General features: G+C 37.4%; 1 protein-coding gene across 2 annotated transcripts in view; it reads right to left on the bottom strand.

The window, feature by feature from the left end:
• The window catches only part of LOC149815582 (uncharacterized), a 28560-nt gene extending 7471 nt beyond the window's left edge, over window positions 1-21089 (bottom strand). The window contains exons 1-4 of one of the 2 annotated variants that reach the window (XM_089988453.1): window positions 20968-21089; window positions 18496-20124; window positions 15575-16594; window positions 14793-15018 (exon numbers count right to left, since the gene is read on the bottom strand). In XM_089988453.1, the coding sequence (XP_089844579.1) occupies window positions 14793-15018; window positions 15575-16594; window positions 18496-20124; window positions 20968-20976 (2884 nt within the window). In that variant the 5' untranslated portion in view covers window positions 20977-21089. Of the gene's footprint in view, window positions 1-14792; window positions 15019-15574; window positions 16595-18495; window positions 20125-20967 lie in introns of those variants that run through there. The other variant, XM_089988454.1, reaches the window with a different exon arrangement.
• Window positions 21090-21891: the final 802 nt, after the last annotated feature.

A 21891-nucleotide genomic window follows, 5' to 3' on the forward strand; every position in this document is an offset into this window, starting at 1 on the left:
AAAGAGTTTCTTTTTGTTTCTTTAACAGACACAGTGCTGACTTAAATCTAGAAGTTTAAAGATTATATGCTTGTTAACTTCCAAACTGTATTAAGTGTATGTATTCTGATTTTTATACATGCTAAGAATGTTCTCATGTTTTAACTTGATAAGACATGCTTTACCATTAAGTGTGTGTGCACACATAGAATGAATGTGTTCGATTATGTAATATACTTGTCGAGATTTGTTATTTGCATTGGACATGCTTATGATAATAACATTTGTCTTACTAGGGATAAGCATGAGTACCGGTTGACTTGAGTATGCCCTGCTTAATTCAAGATGTCAACACAAACTTTACTTCAGTTGCATGTGAATCATGTGATAGAAATGTTTTGCATGTACATAATTGCATGCATACTTGCATGTTCAAAGAAAGTGATTTATAGAGTAAAGAAGGTGTGTGACATGAATACGTGTATCGAATAGAAACGTACACTTAACATAAATGTATCAACTCATGCACATGACTATTATTGTTTTAGGCACATTGTTAGATTGACATATATGAGTGTGCATTGGAAAACATGATATCATTGCATAGATGGTATGTTATGGTTTTTGCATATGGTGCATCGATGATCGAAATGAATCATCGCAGGTTTGGAGAGCCTTGAGTACTAGATGCTCTTTTATTTACTTTTAAATGCATCACAAAAATCATATATATTTTTATTGCACTATATTGCATTGTTCTATGTGTTTTTATGGGCGGGAGTCTCGTAATGGTTCTTGCAGGGATAGATGTGAGTTTTTGCCTTTGCTTTTGCATGCTGAATTGCAAAACTTAATAATTGGTTTTTAATAAAAAAATAATGAATAAAAACAGTGTAATATACGTTCTAGAATCTCTCATTGGAAGAATGAAAATCTTAAAGATTCAGTTTTGGGAGACCACGAGGATATAAAAACTCTGTGTGTTTTACTTTTACCCCTAAACCCGATATTGAGGTTCTTTCTCCTAGCCACAGTTTTAGGAAGAGTCTGTCACTTTACCTGGGAGTGGTCTGTTCGACACGGCTGTTGTTTTGGTGTACCAAGAAAGTGGCACTTGTGAGCGTAGAAGGTCTCTGATGTCCCGACATTAGATGTGGAGGTCTAATATTCCGAAGGTGATTTGGTCGAGGGCTAAGTTTGAAACCTAGTAATAAAATACAACTTGTGTGCTGAGCTACCATTGGAACCTAACTTAACCTCGAGAAATTTTACCCGTTTGGTGTATCTGCGGGCAACACTAATTAAAAAGAGAAACTTAAATGGTATGCATTTAATAGAGCATGCATATGAAAATAAAAACTTTAATGAAAGATAATAGTGTTCATGCATTGCACATAAATCATGCATAATCCTGCTATGCATTAGAACATGCATATTTTACCTGTTTCCTTAATTGTTACATGTTTGTGAATGCATGTTGTATGGTTTCTAATGCGTGTTAAATGTCCTGGTTACTTAAATGATTATCTTTGTTATTGATTAATGTTCTTTTATGTTTAATAAATGCTCTTTGTTGCATGAATGCTTAATTGAGTTATGTAAATGTCATAATTGTATTCCTCTGAATTAGTGTATAAAATTTTATCTGTGTTTTTTATGCTCATTTATTTCATTAGAGGGATTCGTACGCAAAATTCTTTGAATTTCTGACACCCTCTTTTTGTGGTTTTGAGCAACCGCAGGTAATCAGTGAAGCGACTGGCTTCTTGGGAAGTTACGAGTGTCACACACTTGCTAGGCAGATCACAGATGGACAGTGTGACTCTTCTTTCATTTCCTTTTTGTTTCATTTAGTTGTTATTGCACTCTGAATTTTTCATTTATGTCATTGTCTCGAGATTTATCACTTATTATTCAATAAAGATTTGTTTTGATATGGATGATAATTGTAAGCTCTATTGTGGTTGGTTGTTTTATTCAATTGGGAGTGAAACTGTAAAGGCCCCAGGTTTCTGGGAAGATTTCCGCAATGGTTTTAAAAAAAAAAATGCATTTTCAAAGGGTATGAGTTGGGGTCGTTACACATACTCTAAATACCCAATAAATACAAGGTGATCCTGCAATCTATTATAATCGGTGCCTTGTGATGTTCCAGAGTATAAGCAAAGAAGAAGAAGAGAAGACATTGAGGATTGGGGCTGCAGCTCCTTTACTAATGATTCCCAGTGAGGGGACGTTGGCCCTGCTCATTCTATTATATAGAAAATATTACAAGTGGGCTTTCCATATTTGCCCATAAGACAAACTTTAAAAAATAGAAATTACAAAAGGGTAATATTGGAACCAACGAAACCCAGCACAATAGGGAAACCTATGACAACAAGGAAACCTTCATCTAGGGATGCACACGAGCCGAGTTCTAGCCGAGCCTTGGTTGTTCAAACTCGGCTCTCTTCACAATGCCCCTTTCCAAGCTCGAAACCGAGCTTGAACAGCATTGTCCAGGTTTGGCTCTGATCCGATCTCGAGCCAAGCCGAGCTTGGCCATTGTTCCAAAAAGTAATTTACGAAAGAAGGTGGGATTCGATCCCCAACCTCTCCAAAAACTACACAAATGACCCATTGTTAAACTAGAACATGTATTTTGCTTATTATGACCCAGAAATAACTTATATAGACTAAAAATTTTGTAGATTATCGTACAACAGAAACAATATAAGGTGCAAGATTCGAACTAAGCACCTTCCACAGAAGAGACTGACGCTTTACCCAATGGGAAACAATGATGTTATTGATTTATTTTGCAAACATGCTATATATACACATTATACGAGCTTAATCGAGTTCAGTGACTTGATCAAGCTTGGCTCGTTTAGGCACACTGAGCCTAGACTTGTGTACAAGTTCAACTCATTTATATTATCGGATGAGCTCCAGCTGAGCTTAAACAAGCCAAACCCAAGCTAAGCACGAGCTAGCTTAGCTCATTGTCCATCCCTACTTGTATCAAAAGGAAACCTATCACAACAAGGAAACCAACATGTAATGTCAGTTGTATTGGATCTAGGTTGTGGATCTGGATCTAAACCTAGATCCAATGTCATTATATCTTAAAACAATCTACTTTAGAGCATTTCCATAGAAACTATCAATGTTAAACAGTACCTCAAATGCTCAATTTACCACGAGAGATGGTTTTCTAGTTAACTGTAATGAAACAACAAAACCAATGTGTCCCATCATTAATCTTCATCTTAGAGTTAATAACTTCAGGTGTGCACACATTTTTTTCATCAATAATGCCTAACCTATCAATAATATCATTAGCAAACTTAGTTTGAGAAAGCAAATATCCTCAAGGAGAGTAAGCAACCTCGATTGCAAGAAAAAATCTAAGAAATCTAATGTCAGTCATTTCAAAATATTTTTTAGGATACATTTAATATCCTTTACTTCATGTTTGTCTTCACCTGTAACGATCGTATCATCAACATAAAGGAGCAGTATAGCAATACCTACATCATATTTCTTAGTAAACATAATAGTATTAGTAAACCAAGCCTTAACATAACATAACTAAAGCGATCATACCAGGGTTTAGGTGTTTGATTCAAATCATAAAGAGCTTTTCTCAATCGAAGGACCTTATCAGAGGGAACTTCATATCCAGGAAGTGAATCCATATTAAGGTTGCCAAACTAGGAAGCAAAAGCGAGAAACGATGCAGAAAGCGAAAACGAGAAGCGATGCATTTTAAAATGTATAAGAAGCGAAAAGCGATGAATAAATATATATATATATATATATAAATTGAATGAGAATCAAAATGAAACACAAAAACTAAAATAAAAGTGACAAATATTAAATTTCATGTTTTTAGTGTAAGAATTAAATTTTTAACAAAATTTAAAAATGATGACTACCAATTTAGAGAAAGCACATGGAAGTGAGTAAGAAGAGTGAGAGAAAACACATAAAAACAAGAAAATTTGAGTAAGAGAACATATTAGAAGAATAAATGAAGTGTGTGGAAAGCATAGGAGAAGCGTGGGGGAATAAAAGTTCTCATCAAGTTTTGGAAGCGAAGAGTATAGCGCTTTCGAAGCGAGTTTTCGGGAAGCGAGCTTCCCACCTATCTAAGAAGTTGTTGGTAACTTTGATCCATATAGACCTCTTCTTTTAAATCTCCATTTAAAAATACATTTTTAACATCCAATTGATATATAGGTCAACCTTTAATAGTAGCAACAACAATAAGAGTCCTAACTGAGGTCATCCTCGTTGTAGGTGCAAATGTCTCATCATAGTCTATTATGTATTTTTGTGCATACCATTTGGCAATTAATCGAGCCTTGTTTCTTTCTAGGGTCCCATCACTCTTGGCTTTAACCATATATACCCATCTATAACCTATAATTTTCTTACCTTTAGGCAAATCAGAAACTTTCCAAGTCATGGATTTTTCGAGTGCTCCTAACTCTTCATTCACAGCTTTTACCCATTCAGGATATTCTTTTGCTTGTTTATATATAGTTGGTCCAAAATAAGCCAAAATCCTAGCTAGACAAGACTTATATTGAAGTGAAAAAGATTCATATGAAACAAATCTATAAGGGTCTAGAAGTCCTATACAATCTTCTGACAATTTCAGTTTGTTGATTTTCTAAGGTAAAGTACCTTTCTAAGGCATTTGGTTGACTATCATTGTCACGTCTTCTATATTGAATTATACTAGGTCTTCTAGTTTCAATGTGTTCACCATCATGACTTGATTGAGGCTCATCTCTAGCATTTTCATACAAAGAATCACTCTTACATTGAGATAATAGCTCAATAAAAAAAGAATACTCATAGTCTTTCTCAAACACATTTTGAAAGAAATTTTCATTTTTCAAAAAACAAACATTTTTGGATATATATATATATAGTTTATTTTTTAAATCAAAATATCTAAACCCCTTCTGAGTTTCTCCATATCCAAAGAAAGCACACGGTATGGCTTTGAGAGAGAGTTTATCATTTTTGTCAGTGAAAAACTTTAAAGAGTTTTCATAAGGAGAAATATTTTGAAGCTTAAATGATGGGAGTCACTTGATGATATATACAGTCGCCAACCATGCTTCAGCCAAAAAATGTTTTGGAACATCTTTTGCAATTAAAAGAGTTTTAATAGTTTAAATTATGTGCCTATGCTTTCTCTCAGCTAATCTGTTTTGTTGAGTATAGGCACACGATCTTTGATGAATAATTTCATTATTTTAAAAATAAGTTTTAAAATCATTCGACATAAATTCTCCCCCAGAGTCTAAGCGGAAGATAGAAATTTTGGTCTCAAATTGATTTTTGATAAAGTTATGGTATTTTTTTAAGTTCTCAAAAACCTAATTTTTGTGCCTAAGAAAATATATTCACGAGTAACTTGTATAGTCATCAACAAATATTACATAATAAGATAAACCACCTTTAGATAAAATAGGAGAGCGTCCCCACACATCCAAGTGCACTAATTCAAATGGTTTAGAAGAAAAGAAGGTTCCTTTTGGAAAGGAGAGAGCCTTCATTTTGCCAATAATGTAATCCTTGCAATAAAATTTTTCATTACAAAATTTGTTTAGATGGGGTATGTAAGATAATTTTGTCAAACTTCATTTTGCCAATAATGCAATCCTTGCAATAAAATTTTGCATTATAAAATTTGTTTAGATGGGGTACATAAGATAATTTTGTCAAACTAGGATGTTTCAATCTTTGGTCCCACAAAGTTAAATTTACATTTTGAATATTATAACAAAAATGGATTTTTGGAAGAAGAAGATGATCCATGTAGTAAAGGTTTTCTTCTCTATAGCCTTCCCCCGGAATGGAGATCCTGCACAAAACATTTTTTGGATGAGGAGGCATTATACCTATAGTCCGTGACTTGTGAAATAGATAAAAGATTTAAATTTAGTTTGGGGACAATTCTAACTTTTGGAATAGACAATTTCGAAGTGTTTTCAAAATTTTCAATGCTTTTAATACTAACAAAGGATCCATTTATAAAAGTGTCTTCAAAAAGACACTACAATCAAGACACAAAGTTTTTTATGAAAAATGTGTGCATACATGCACAATAAGAACTCTTAGAACACTTGTGCACAAAGGCACAACCCACAATATCTCACAAATGCACTAAGGCATAAAAAGGAATGAAAAACGCTTGGGCTTTGTCCCAAAGCCATAAAAAATACACAAGGGGAGAGCCCCTTTAAATAGAGAAGTGGAGACCTTGGAGGGGCTCCACTTCTAGTCGTTGGAGCCCCTCCAACGGTCACATTTTATGACCGTTGGAGGGGCCCAACGACTATAAGGTGGGCCCCCCAAGGTACACGATATCCTAAAATTAAAAAGCAAAAAAAGATAAAAATAAAATAAGAAAAAGGAAAATAATTACAACATATTCAATAATATGAATATGCACAAAATGATTAAAATACCCCTACGACTATTACAAGAAATATATATATATATATTTTATATATACACGTAGGCCGATACATGTCCATATATATGAAATACATATGTGCATGTATCTTTCTATATATAAAATATATATAGAATTGCAATGATTTGGTATTAGAATTTAACACCCCTCCCCAAAAAAAAAACTTAGGGCATGATGACCAAAAGTTTCCCAAGTCAGACATCTCAAATTTATCCTTTAAAATTGATTTTATGTTTTTAACTCCTTTAGCATCACTTCCCGTTATTAGCATATCATCCACATATAAAAGCAGTATTACTATCCCTGGAATGGTTTTTCTAACAAACAAAGCAGTGTCAGTGAAACAGGATGAGAATCCATTTTCTAACATTACATAATTAAATCTATTATACCAAGCCTTGGGGGTTTGTTTTAGACCATAAAGTGTTTTTCGAAGACGAAGCACCTTTCCTTTGAGAGTCTTCATTCCTGGCAGTGCGGAGCATCCATATATACTTCTTCATTTAGATCACCATTTAAAAATGTGTTTTTAACATCTATTTGATAGATGTTACATTTGTTAATTGAAGCAACAGTGATAAGGCATCTGACAGTGACCATGCGGGCCACAGGGGCAGATGTTTCTTCATAGTCAATCATGTATTCTTAACTATATCCCTTAGCAACTAGCCGAGCTTTATATCTCTCAAGAGATTCGTCGCTCTTAGTTTTTACCTTAAATATTCATCTACACCTTATTGTTTTCTTACTTTTGAAAAGATCTTGGAATTCCCAAGTTTTCGCCTTGTTAAGGGCTCTAAGTTCACAATCCATCGCTTTTAACCATTCATCATTCTTTTTTGGCTTCTTCGAAGTTATGGGTTCTACATAGGAGTGAATGGCATTGAGACAAGCTCTATGTTTAAGTGTAAAAGAATCGTATGAGATGAACTTAAAAGGTACCTTTTTATTTCTCTCAGTTCTTCGTAGGTTTTTTTCATTTGTTGAAGTGGAGCCACTAGGTTCATTGTATTTTTCAATGGCACTTCTAAAACTGCTTTTGTCTCTATGAGTATAGGTTATAGGATCTCTCGATGCTCTTTCATCATTGTGTTGGTAGGTAGATAAATGGAAGAAAATATTTTCCTCATCTTCATTATCACTAGCCTCATTATGAGTGAGTTTATCATCACTATCATCATTTTTAGCTAACAGCTCAAATAAAAAGAAATAATCCATATTTCCTTTATAAGGTTCACTTCTTTCAAAACCATTAACATTTTCCAGAAAACTCACATTTTTAGAAACATATAACTTGTCATTCTTAACATCATAACATCGAAACCCCTTTTTGGGTTTTAGAGTATCTAAAGAAAGCACATGTAATGGCTTTTGGTGAGAGCTTATCGTTCTGTCAGTAAGAACAAAGCATTTGCAACCGAAAATTCTCAATCGACTATAGTCAGGTTATTTGGTATACAACATTTCGAAAAGCGAGATTTTATTCAAATTTTTAGATGGTAGCCGATTTATAAGATACACAGATGTTAAAGCAGCTTTGGCCCGAAAACCTTTCGAAATATTTTGAGAAATGAGAAGAGTTCGAGTTGTCTCTACAATATGTCTATGCTTTCTTTCGGCTAATCCATGGTGTTGAGGAGTTTTCGGACAAGATCTTTGGTGAAGAATACCATGACTTTCAAGATAATTTTTTAATTCACTTGAAAGATATTCTCCCCCAGAGTCAATTCTAAAGATTTTTAAGTTTTCATTAAATTGATTTTTAATCATCATATGATAGGAAAAGAAACTTCATATTTGTGCTTGAGAAAAAATACCCAACAATATCTTGTGTAATCGTCAACAAAGACTACATAATATGCAAAACCTCCTTTTGATAAAACTGTTGTCGGTCCCCGTACATCTGAATGGACAATTTCAAAAGGTCTTGTTGTAAACATAGATTTTTGACAAAAAGGTAATTTTTCATTTTCTCAAGAATACAATTGTTACAAGTGAAATCACTTTTACATAGATGTTTAACAAAAGGTAAATAGGAAATTTTTACAACATTTGGATGTCTCTTGTGGCATACATTAATATATTTTTGTTGGACAACATTACAAAAAGGGTTCTTTGGAATTTGAAGGGAATCGACATAGTATAGATCTCCCTTCTTAGAGCCTTCCCCAATCAACCTCTCGGACCGGCGATCATGTATCCAACATTTATTAGATGAAAATTTTATATCACACTCATGATCTGAGAGTTGAGAAACCAAAAGCAACTTTAAGTTTAGTTTTGGTATAAATCTAATTTTGGGGATAAAGAACCCTTGTTTTTCAAAAAATTTAATTCCTTTTACTTCAAGAGAAGTTTCATCCATGGTTGAAACAAAGGATGGAAAGAGATTGTTTGAGTATTCAGAAAAGGTACTAATACTTGGGGACATATGAAATGAAGCACCCAAATCTAAGAGCCAAGAGGTCTTACCGGGAGGCGAAGAGGTTGACATGGCGGCTCCGGAAATTGCCCCCTTGAAAAGAGGTTGAAGAGCATCCACAATTTATTGTAAAGAGAGAGATCCATTTCAAGATGATAAGCGCTCTTCCTTTTGAGGTTGAGAAGTGGTAGTCATAGCTAACAACTTCTTCCATTTTGGACAAATTGGTTTGATGTACCCAGGTTCCTTACAAAAGTGGCACACAAGCTTGCTATAATCTCTCTTTCCGCCTTAACCACTTGCTCCTTGGCTTTGATTCTTGAAATGGGGAGGTTTGTAGGTTCTCAAGTTGTTTTTCAGTCTTGAGACAGCATTAACACCTTCGCTTTCTTCATGGTTGAAAGGTGTTGCTAGAACACTTGGGTTACTTTTGCTTGTACTCGTACGAGTCTCTTCCCCACTTAGTTTTGTAATTACATCTTCAAGAGAGGGGGAAGTGAAAGAGGATAGAAGGGAGGATCGAATTTGTTCAAATTCGAGTCTAAGCTCATTCAAAAAGTTAAAAAAACGATCATCCTCTAATTGTTTATGCCAAAGTTCAATAGCCTCTCCACTCCATTTGAGCTCAAGCATAGCAAGCTCATCCCAAATAGAAGATAATTTTGCGAAATACTCTCTAATAGTCATTTCGTTTTGTTAAAGAGTCAAGGCCCTTTTTTGAAGATAATACTTGTGGGACAAATCCCTTGAAGTGTACATCTTTTCAAGGTATTCCCACGTTTGAGAGGCTTTCTTGAACTTGACAATGTTGGCATTAATCTTTGTCTCAACGGATGAGAAGATCCATGATAAGATTTTGAAATTTCTCATCTCCCATTCTTTATGTCTCTTACTATAGTCTTCAAGAGCCTTGGCTCTTTCTTCTCTTTCAAGGATCTTTATTTTTCCTTTTTCCATCAATGTGATTTTAGGCTCCAGTTCCGGAATCGAGCCTTGGACATAGCCCCAAAACCCTTTTCCTTTAATATGGCCTTCCATGTTTTCGGCCCAAACGTGATAATTGAAGCCATTAAGTTTAAAACCAAGAGAGAAATTGAAGTCTTTTTCACCCATTAGAGAGGAGAAATGAGAGAGAGATACATACCACAAAAGGATTTTAGATCTTTCTTGGTAAAAGAGGCTTCTAAAATATTGGATGAAGAGAAGAATCAACGCCAATCATCAAAAAATTGAGGGGCACATTTTTTTAGGCACCCAAAAATGTGAGGAACCACACGATCTTCTTTCTTCAACCTTGCTCCGATACCATGTAAAAGTGTCTTCAAAAAGACATTACAATCAAGACACAAAGTTCTTGATGAAAACATGTGCACAAATGCACAATAAGAACTCTTAGAACACTTGTGCACAAAGGCACAACCCACAATATCTCACAAATGCACCAAGGCATAAAAAGGAATGAAAAACTTTATTAGATAATGCTTGGGCTTTGTTCCAAAGCCATAAAAAATACACAAGGGGAGAGGCCCTTTAAATAGAGAAGTGGAGACCTTGGAGGGGCTCCACTTCTAGTCGTTGGAGGGGCCCAACGACTAGAAGGTGGGGCCCCCAAGGTACACGATATCCTAAAATTAAAAAGAAAAAAGATAAAAATAAAATAAGAAAAAGGAAAATAATTACAACATATTCAATAATATGAATATACACAAAATGACTAAAATATCCCTACGACTATTACAAGAAATATATATATAGGTAGATACATATACATATATATGAAATATATATGTGCATGTATCTTCCTATATATATAATATATATATAGAATTACAATGATTTGGTATTATAATTTAACACATTTGGCGATAAAAACATTTTTTTGTTGAATTAGTGCAATATTCGAAAAGTAAAGAAGAATGTGAAGCCATATAAAATGAGGCTCCAGAATCCAAAAGCCACAAAACCTTACCGAGAGGCAATGATGTAGAGATCGTGGCACCGAATAGAGAATAGTTCTTTATTAGTGGATGAAAGGTCTTCATGATTTGAGTGAGCATGGTTCCAATAGATTTAGAATCTTTATTGATTCGACTTCTTTCTTCGTGAGACGCTCCTACAGATGCCACCTTTTTTTCTTTTCTTCCTTTGAACTTGGGCCAAAATGACCTAATATGGCATGGTTCTCCACAATTATGACAAGTTAACATAGTTCGCTTTTTGTTGTCATCGTATCTAGGCTTCTCATCGTAAGGTTTTAAAAAATTGGGTGGTTTGTAAACATTTGTATTGGCCCCCGGTCTTCAAACGGCCAATACATTATCCTTTGTCTCCTTAGATTCGATCATATCTTTGAGTATTGTCTTCTTTATGCATATTTGAGCCAAGACTTCATGTAAGGAAAGAGGATTTTTCCTATGAATAATATTGACCCGAATTTGTTCAAATTCGAGTCTAAGTCCTCTGAAAATTTGGAACAATTGTTCCTCATGTTTGTATTTCTTTCATTCTTGAGCATCTTTTGGAGTCTCCCATATAGGCTTAAGTTTAGCCAATTTACCCCAAAGTCTCTTGAAGGTACTATAGTATTTCCTCACGGTCTTTTCACCATGTTTGCAATTGTGTACCTTGTTTTTTAGATCCTATTTGTGTGTCACATCCTTTTGAATATATGTTTGTCTAACATATTCCCAAGCCTCATTGACTCTTTCGAATATGTCGGAGCAAGGCTCCTCATGTAAACTACCCATAAATAGGGAGAGGACCTTGGCATGTCCTACTTCTCATTCTTTATAGTCTTTTTTATAGTCAATCATAGCATTTTTCCTTTTTCAATTCATTTAAGGCTTTCTTCTTTTGATCCACCATCGATTCCAGCAACCAATTTTGTGAGAATTGGTTGTGGTTCCAATGATGATCCATCAACAAAATGTCATAAGTTTTTACCTATGAGGATCATCTTTACCGTTGCGGCTCACATATAGTTTTTCCCATCAAATTTAATGAAAATAACCATTACAATTTCTTTGTAGGTTATAGTGAAGATAAGAATGAGACAGAAGAGAAGAAAGTGAAACAAGATTGTTAAAGAAGTTTGATGGCACACTCCTCGAGACAACGAACCAATGCTCCACCAATTCCACGAATCTCCTCTTCAAGCTTTTGCCCAAGAGCACCAAAAGCTCTAATACCATATAATAAAACATGTGCACAAATACAATGCCACAATGTGGCTACAAAGGTGCACACTCACAAGAACAAGAGCCACTAAGGGCTAATCACAGAAACCCTTAAAAGAAACCACGAACATAAAAAATAATAAAGATTTTATTGAACAATGCTTGGCAACAAGCATAAGAATTGCAAGGGGAAGGAGTGCCTTTAAATAGGCACTCCAAGCACCAAGGGTCCAATGCCCAATGTTGTCCAACATTACAAAAACTACGCCTTTCATCCCAAAACAATTGGGGTTGGCGATATGAACCAAAAAAGAAAATCATTCTGGGTCTTCCACATGAATCCTTCTCCTCCAATCATTTCTATCCAATGCCATGTCCTCGGTGAGGTTCAAAGCATTCATATTCTTTCCTATCATCTCCATCCAAGTCTTCTTAGGCCTACCCCGACCTCTTTTAACTAATATATTTTCTCATTTCTCCATCCTTCTAACTGGAGCATCATTAGGCCTTCGCCGAATATGTCCAAACCATCGTAAATGATTCTCTCTCATCTTATTTTCAATGGATGCAATGCCTACCTTCTTACGTATCTCCTCGTTTCGAATCTTATCTTTTATTGTATTTCCACGCATCCATCTAAGCATACGCATCTCAGCTACACTCATTTTTTTAATATGATGTCTCTTGGCAGCTCAACATTCTGTACCATATAGTAAAGCGGGCCTAATTGTCGTCCTATAAAACTTCCCCTTCAACCGTAATGGCATTATACGTTCGCACAACACTCCAGTTGCACTTTTCCATTTCATCCACCCAACCTTTATCCTATGCTTTACATCTCCATCAATTTCTCCATACTTTTGAATGATAGATCCCTATGTCACAGGGATTCGACTAGCAGGGTGTCGCACCCGCGTCGGCGCGACTCGACGCGGGTGCGGCACCGGGTGCGGTCAACCCAACCCTGGGTGCATTGACCGCACCCAGGGTCATTTTTGTCCATTTTTTTGGATTTTTTTTTAAAAAAAAAATTGCCCTATGAAATGGGCTACGGAATTTTAAAAAAAAATCTTTGGGGGGGGGGGGGGGGGGGCTGCCCCCCTATAACCCCCCGCCAAGGGCGGCCCCCCTGGACCGTTGACTGCGCAGCGAGACCCGCGCCTGGGGGAGCCCCCGGACACCCCTTCCTGCAAGGGGAAAAACAATGAATCAGGCTCCACAACTCGTCACTTTCATCTTTGGGGACAACCATATAAGATAAAAAAATGGTAAAAAGTAAGTTGGGCATAAATGTCATGAACCTTAATAGCTACCATGCATTCATACATATACACTATACATGATATATATATATATACATTTTTGCCCCTGCCGCAACCCCGCACCCGAGTTTTTTGGAAGTGTCGAATCCCCGCACTCGTGCCCGCACCCACACCCATGTGACATAGATAGATCCCAAATATTTGAAAAAGTCATCCACCGGTGTTTCTTGCTCACCAAGCTTCACTACACTCCCATCACTACTTGGTTGCTTAATAAACCGACATTCTATATATTCTGTCTTACTCTTACTCAACTTAAAACCTCTTGCTTCCAATGTCTATCTCCATAATTCTAACTTAGCATTAACCCCATCTCTAGACTCATCAATCAAAACAATATCATCAGCAAACAACATACACCACGGCACATTTTCTTGAATTGATCTCGTAAGCTCATCCATCACTATAGCAAATAGGAAAGGACTTAATACAGATCCTTGATGTAACCCAACCGTTATAGGAAAATTGGTTGTCACCCCCTCCACAAGTGCGGACATTGGTTACTACTCCTTCGTACATATCTTTAATTATACTAATGTATTACAAAATAAAATACACAAAAAAGACAAAATATAAAAAGAAGTAAAAAATAAGAGGTCGTCAGTCCCTAATGGACTGACACCTATCACAAGGTGAAATTACTGAAATACCCATAAGGGGTATTTCAGTTTATATACACATTAGAAGACATATATATATATATATAATACAAAAATGACTCATATACAATACATTTTAACCTATGTCACAGAGATTCGGCTAGCAGGATGATGCATCCACGTCGACGCAACTCGACGTGGGTGCGGCACCGGGTGCGGTCAACCCGACCCTGGGTGCGTTGACCGCATCCAGGGTCATTTGTGTCCAACTTTTTTATTAAAAAAAATGCCTAATTTTTTTTTATTAAAAAAAAATTCTGGGGGTCGCTGCCCCCCCAAAGACCCCCACCAGGGGCGACCCCCCTGGACCCCTGCCCGCTGATCGCGCAGCGGGACCCGCACTGGGGGGAGCCCCTGGATCCCCCTTTCTGCAAGGGCAAAAACTTTGAATCAGGCTCCACAACTCATCCGCTCGACCCCTCCCCTGCACAAATTATATATATATATATATATAGATAGATAGATAGATATATTTTTTTTGCCGCACCCCCGCACCCGCACCCATGTGACATAGATTTTAACATTAACAAGTATCTCCACTAATCCTACAAGCAAGTCCTATAAATTTCTAGAACTGAAGCAGACAAGTGGAGATTTAAAATCTTATGGGAAGTTCACCGGAGACTATAAAGGCCTTCATTTCAGGCAATAAAAAAGAACTAGAATTCACATAAGCATAGAATAACACAAACTCTTATCACCAAAAAATCTAGTGTACCTCAGTAAAAGATAAAGAAGCAAGATGAATACCTGCAAATGCCCCTTTTGAAAGATCCACAAGGTCATGGAGAGCGAAGAAATCATTGTTTTCAAGGAGATATTTCCGAGAACCAAGACTTCGCTGAATGGACCTATGAAAGGGACAGCGAACACATTCAAGCATTGCAGCTATTTTCTTTCTGATTCCCATAATATGAAGCAAAGGTGGAACTTTTGAAAAGAGGAACGGATTAACTGCACTAACACAAAGCATTGGCTGCAAAAGATAAGAGGTTCTAAAGTTAACAAAAAAAAACATTAAATAATTATGTAATGATTCAACAATAGCCATTCATGTCACCTGTGAAAGAGGACAAGAAGAATCCCTTGAAGCTTGAGGTGAGCAACCTCAAGAAATGAACATACAACCGAAACTCAATATCACAAACCAATAAACCCTAAGCCCAAGTGCCAAATAACAGGGATGGCATGTCACAACCTGATGACTCAATTTGGGATTCAGAATCATTCCACCCCAACTAACCCTAAGCCCAAGTGCCAAATAACAGGGACTCTCCATCTTCCAACTGACTTGGGCATGCCTGTGCAAAGATGCCCAAGTAGATGCCTACACAGCTAGCCAATAAGAAAACAAAAATCTTACTGGAGAGCTATTTGAAATCTGGGGGAGGTTGCATATTCAAACCTTGTTCCTGATTCATCAGGAGGTTCTAATAAAGTATGGACCACCACAACTGGACTTAGCGCAGAAATGTTAAAAGAACAAATGTTTGATTATCAGAAGAAAGAAAAAATGTTGTCCTACTGATTACCTGGTCATAGATGGAGTCTAAATATGCTTTGGCTAGCTGAGAAACAGCGCATAAAGAGAAGTCCCAATGTCGCAAAACTCGGGCAGGCAAAACTGCAGTGTTATTTGAATGACAAGAAGAGCAAAACAACTGACCAGTATATTCACAAAGACGAGGCTTTCGCCAACCCAATGTTTGTGCAAATTCTTGCATGAGATTCTTCCTGACATCCAAATGTTTGTAACAACCTGCACATTTATAATGTTGTGCCTCGAGCAACTGCTTCATGGACTTATTAGGGTGCATTTCCACCACCAGTGATATGGTTTTGCCTAAAGAGGAAACACCAGCTATACATACATCACTTGGAAATGGTATTCTTTCATCACTTCCAAGATTCTTGCTAGAAAGGGATGCCAATGTACTTAACATGGAAGCTGAATTGGTATTGTCTTGTGATAAAAACCAAACTAAAGAATTAGGTATTCCTATATGAGTATCAGTATACAGGACCGACCGTAGGCACTCTTGGATTAAAGCACTTCTTTCACTGATGACATCAGGGGAAGCATTTCCAAATATCTTTCGAGATGCACGTTCAACATTGATCCATGGAGAGGGAAGAGTCAGATCATGGTCCATGAAAAATATTTTCAATTGACAATAAAGAGAGAAGAAATCACGGTATCGGCGCTCAACCTCCCACTGATTATTGCCACTCCAGACCTTAATTATATACACTGTATATTCCTTAACACCAACTAACCTTTCCCCAAATGAAACTTCTCCCCTTTTCTGCTTTGCACCTACAACTTCGATCTGATCAATTTTGTTGGGACAATGTTTTGGAAGGTACACATCAATGGCACCTGATGTAGAAGCAGTTGAACTCCCATCTCTACAAGGTTGAGATTGTTGGGATAAAACACCATGGCTAACCTGGGCAAAGATGGCTCCATGAGACTCAACTGACTCTAATAAAACTGACGCCATGTCCTGAACCATATCATCATAGGACTCATTGATCTGAAACTTATTGATCTGCAAAATGAAGTCAATATAAATGATGGCAATATTTAAAAAGAAACAAAAAAATAAAATTCCATTTGTAGGGAAAAAAACTTATGGCTGTAGGAGTAAGGATAATCAAGAATGAAAAACTAATTAGAAAAAACATTCCAGAAACAGAATTTCAAAAAATATGAATGTTGTAATATGGTCCCAAAAAAAAAGTAGCAAATAATTACAGAGTCAATAGTTCCAATGGCTCATAAAAGATACTTTAGCCAAAACTGTAACAGCAGCTATGTCACATGGGTACGGGTACGGGTACAAGTGCGTATACGTAGGGTACGACACGGCGATTTCAAAAATTGTGGGTACGGGACACGGCTAGCTATATATATATATATATAGACTTCGGATCGGGTTGGACCCAATCCATCTTATATATATTACATAGAGAGAGAAGCTGTCCTCTCTCTCTCTCTCTCTCTCTCTCTCTCTCTCTCTCTCTCTCTCTCTCTCTCCTTCTTCTTCCCCCCCCCCCCCAAAGAGAGAGAGAGGGAAAACGAGAGCGAAAACCGGAGAGAGAGAGTGGGCGAAGTCGAGATGAGACCAAAGAGAGAGAAGGAAGGGGAAGACAAGAGAAAGAGAGAGGGGGAAAATGAGTGAGAGAGAGAAGAGGGAAGTCGAGACGAGAGAACCGAGAGGGGAAGGGGAAACGAGACTAGAGAGAGGGGGGGTATTATGTGGGGGCGACCAAAAAACCTTGGTTTGACCAAGGTAAAACCCTAAAAAAAAATTAGTTTGGGTCAGGTCTAGGTTGGACCCGACCCGAAGCAGTGCGGGACCCAACCCAGGGTGTACCCGCACTGCGTCCAGTACATGCACCCGTGTCGTGACGTGTAGACACAGGTACAGCACCCATATTGTCATGTCTATGTTACATAGACTAGCAGAAGCAAGAAAACAATGTGAAACAACTACAAGCATATCACTGTATTACATGAATCAGCTATTCAGCTAATAATAATAACCAACTATAACAGATGTATTCATCATTAGCTCAGCTCACTGTGAATCAAACTTAATTCAGGGGAATGGACCAGACTTCACAGAAACACTTTTGCACATAACCTGGTTCTCTACAGAACACTCGTTGGTGTGCCAAGGCATCGCAGTAAAAGCAATTTAAGTGTTCCAATCTTAGTATTAAATAGTAATCAGTACATGGGTAACCAGTGAGCAGCAAGCAGAGAATGATCTAAGCTTTTGCGCTCAGTTGCATTTTACAGCCAATCTTCATGATTCTACTAAAACTAGCCTAATGAACCAACTATCCAAAAGAAAACATGCAAACAGATCCACAACCAACTTAAGCTCAAGAGAAACTCCTCTTCCCAGAAATTACACTTCCTACAGAACAATCAAATAGTATTTGAACCCAAAAGGTCCCGAATCTCCTTTTCCTACATTTCTTGATCATCTCCTGCATGGCTGTTAAAAAAGCAAACTTAGAAACAGAACATGTATTCCCTCTTACAGCTAAAGATACCTGAGGAAAGTATTCATTATTTGCTTATTTTATGAGAGTTCTAATCAAATACTGGGTTGAATTTTATATCAGAGAGGAGGAACAAGAACCATAAGAACTGAAGAATGTCAGATTTCTTTTAAGAGATCAACTGTCTTTATTTAACCAAATCAAAAAAACTTAGGGGTTCATACAAAGCAAACCTCTGAACAACTAGAAAACTTATAATTGGCAAAAACCACACAAATTGAAAGACATTTTTTTTTTCTTGAATAGAAGTGGAGCACAATCTCTTCATCAAAGGAAAGGAAGTTGCTGAAGATTTAGGGACAATACCAGAGGAATTCACCAGAACAATAATCTCAACATAGACAAAATAAGCATCCATTAAAGAATGTTAACCTACCTCATGTAGTCCAAGATTATCTCCATGAAGGAACTCTTCGGACGTTGCCTTCACAATTTCCATAGTGATTTTGGAATCACTGAATTCATGGGTACCATGGATCTCCCTCTCTTTTTCCTGGTCTGTTTCGTTTATCACAGATTCAGAAACTCTAACATCAGAAAAACTATCTAAGGAAATTTTTGATGAGCCTGGGAACTTCTTTGCTGAAATCTCATCATAACTTCCAAGTTCTTCATCAGAAATGCACCGGAGTTCCTTCTCAGCTACCTCAACATGATCGACGTGAGGATCCTGCCGAGAAAATGAACCTCTTGCAGGGTCTGGATCTCCCACATCATCCATACAACTTTGTGAATTTCCTTCAATCAAAATGTTTCCATCGATGCGGCTCTGTAAATCCATCTGGAAATTGTCATGAGTCTCATGCTGACTTGTTGCACTAGTCATCGTACTTGTGTATTGACAGTTGCAAGAATCATCATTAACATAGTGGACAACAGAGCTATCCAATGGCATATCTCTAACCTGTTCCTCAGAAATGCCAGGCTGTCTGGATTGGTTCATACCAAAGAAACCAAAATGGTTTTGTAAAGAATCATTTTGCTCAGTTCCTTCAAGAATGATGTCTTTAGATAAAGTTCCGAAACTAGATTCTACCATTTGCAAGGGATCCATTCCACCCATAGAAAAAGGATTAGACTCCCTTGTCTCCAGCATAAATTCATTCCAATCTTCCGAACCAAAAGCTACAACAGAATTCATAAGCAATGGGCTTGTATTTTCCTCATGATGTGGCAAATCACTCCTATATACAAAGACTCTCCCCTCATCATCTGTCCCAGAATCAAGATTAGAATCTTCCCCATCCGAACTTCCATACTCAGATGAGTGCTTGTCATCAATCATCAGTGCTCCCTTTTCTTTTCCTAACAGAAACCCGTCAACCATAGTGGCATGGGTGCCATCTTCTTGGTTTTGCATTAACACATTAGACCCTGAAAGATTGCTTCCCAAGTGTAGAGTGCCGATACAATTTCTTTTCTCATTGGTTGAAACACAATAAGGGGATGACTCCTTTGCTTCATATATTTCCCCATCATATGAATCACTTGGTGATAGAGATTTATCTGAAAAACTAGTTGATGAATTGTGCCTTAAGGATAACTTTGATTCTTCCACAACAGTTTGTTCATCCAACTGTTCCCAGACCTGATTCCCATTAGCTGCATCAAAACTCATCTTTCCAACAGATGGAACACCCAATCCATTGAAAACATCTTGACCCAATTCCTTACTCTCAGACATCCTCAAGTTCCTTGTGTCAAATCTCCCATATAATCTGTAACTCTTCCCTTCATGTGCATACCTAGTAAATACTGTTTTCTCTTTAACCTTATCTTCCCCATCTTGTGGATTCCTCACTGACTCTGATTCAAGATCCAAAAACTCACTACAATCCCCAGAAGAACTACAGATCAACGGTGTTCCCATGACAGAATTTGCACTGCAGTACTTCTCAAACTCGGACTCATTGCAAGATGAATAATCCGATGTGGGGGACGGGGCACCATCGATTTCATACAGATCAGGACAGGCTAGTCCGTGTGATTCTTCCCCAGTAATCATCTACTTGCACAAAAGTGAAAGCCCAAAAAAAAGGGGGGGGGGGGAGGGGCAAAATGTAAAAAATAAGATACAAAATCTACTTGTTTTGTCGGATCAACTCCAATCCAGAATTTTTAATTCATGATCATGAATTGTGACATTCGGTATAAAAAACTAGGAGCTTTTCAAAAACCAGCAAGGTGCAATTTGAGCACAAGTAATAAATCTACTCTGAAATTATTTCTTACTTACTCATAAATTTAACCTAAAATATGAAAATTTTGTGTTATAAAATAGAGAAACTTTAAGCCAAACTACAGAAGAAATAGGGAATCGTAAATAAAGAAATGAAAATTTGGCTGCAATTAATTCAGTATCAAGACAAAACAGGACTTCGAGATATTAGTATAAAACAGAAAATCACGAACCAATTTCACACAAATCTCGGAAGCACCAATAAAACTAAAGCGTACACCGAATACTAGAATCAGAGAATTTAAAAAGAAAAAAAAATCTTGCTCAATTTCATGAAATGAAAGCACGTCCAGAGTTCAGTTTACATCAGAAACCAAACAAAACAACAAAAAATTCGAAATCTTATCATGGATCTCCGATGGTAAAACCGAGAACGGCATATTCCAAGAACCCATAAAAAATGATGAAAATTCAAAGACTTCCCGATTTGGGTACACTGAAAAAAAAAAAGTAAATACTCGTCTGGTTCTAGGTCTCCAAACGCGATCAAGCATTCCTATCACTAGCTTATTCAGATCAAACTTTGCATGATGATGATGATGATCATCCAATCTAGTGTTCTAGATGAATCAAAGAAACGAGAAGAAAGGGGGGAATTTCGGAGCTTACCTCGTCCATCTTTCAGAGGGAAACGGGATTATCTCGGGGTTTTTCTGATACCAATTGGCCATGGATCTCTTTCTCTCTTTTGAGAGTTCTTGTCGGGGCCTTCCTTTTTCTCTTCATCGACAAGTGTGGCCTCCATCTCACACGTGCCAAGCGGAGCACGTGATGAAGGACATCCGTGAGTCAAAACCGGCAGTTTTCGCCTCGCACCCAAGTTTGGAGTTGGAATTCCCTGGCGATTGAATTCCTGAACCCGGATATGCTTCTTTTTTACAAATTCATGGATTTTAATTCCCACCTTCTCTCGGGTGGAGTTCAGAAAATGCCAGTTTTTCACCTTTCTTTTTTTCTTAATTCGTTACCTTCTGCGGGCTGGAGTCTAAACAATGCGAATTTCATTTTTATTTTTATTCAATTTTCTTTTCCTTCCTCTTACGGTCTTTTCCTTTTTTAGGCAAGTTTTGGATAAACCCAAACAGTTGAGGTGCATTTGAGTACCTCGAATCTCAAGTCCAAGGGAGATCCTCACATTAGACAGTGGAGGTTCTGAGAATGGACAACCCCATCACCTACTGCACATTCGCAGGCCTTCAATTGGTAAAACTAAGGGTGGCAAAACCTGACACGGCCCACCAACCCGACCTGCCAACCCACCTCTTAGGTGGGTTAGGGTTTGGCTTAAACAGGTTCGGGTCATAAACAGGTCGACCCGCCTCACCCATTTATTAAAGGGGTCGGGTTCGTGTTAGGGGTATGCCAACCCGGCTGACCCGTTTAATAAACGGGTTAGGCAGGTGGGTCAACCCGTTTACCCGAACCCAACCCATCAACCTGTTTACCCGACCCGCCCACCAACTCGGCCCGCCAACCTGACCTGCTAACTCGCCAACCCGTTTATTAAACGAGTTAACCAGATCGTGTCAGGTT

This window comes from Nuphar pumila, chromosome 15 (assembly GCF_984573655.1).
Source record: "Nuphar pumila chromosome 15, dmNupPumi1.hap1.1, whole genome shotgun sequence".
NCBI classification, from domain to species: domain Eukaryota; kingdom Viridiplantae; phylum Streptophyta; class Magnoliopsida; order Nymphaeales; family Nymphaeaceae; genus Nuphar; species Nuphar pumila.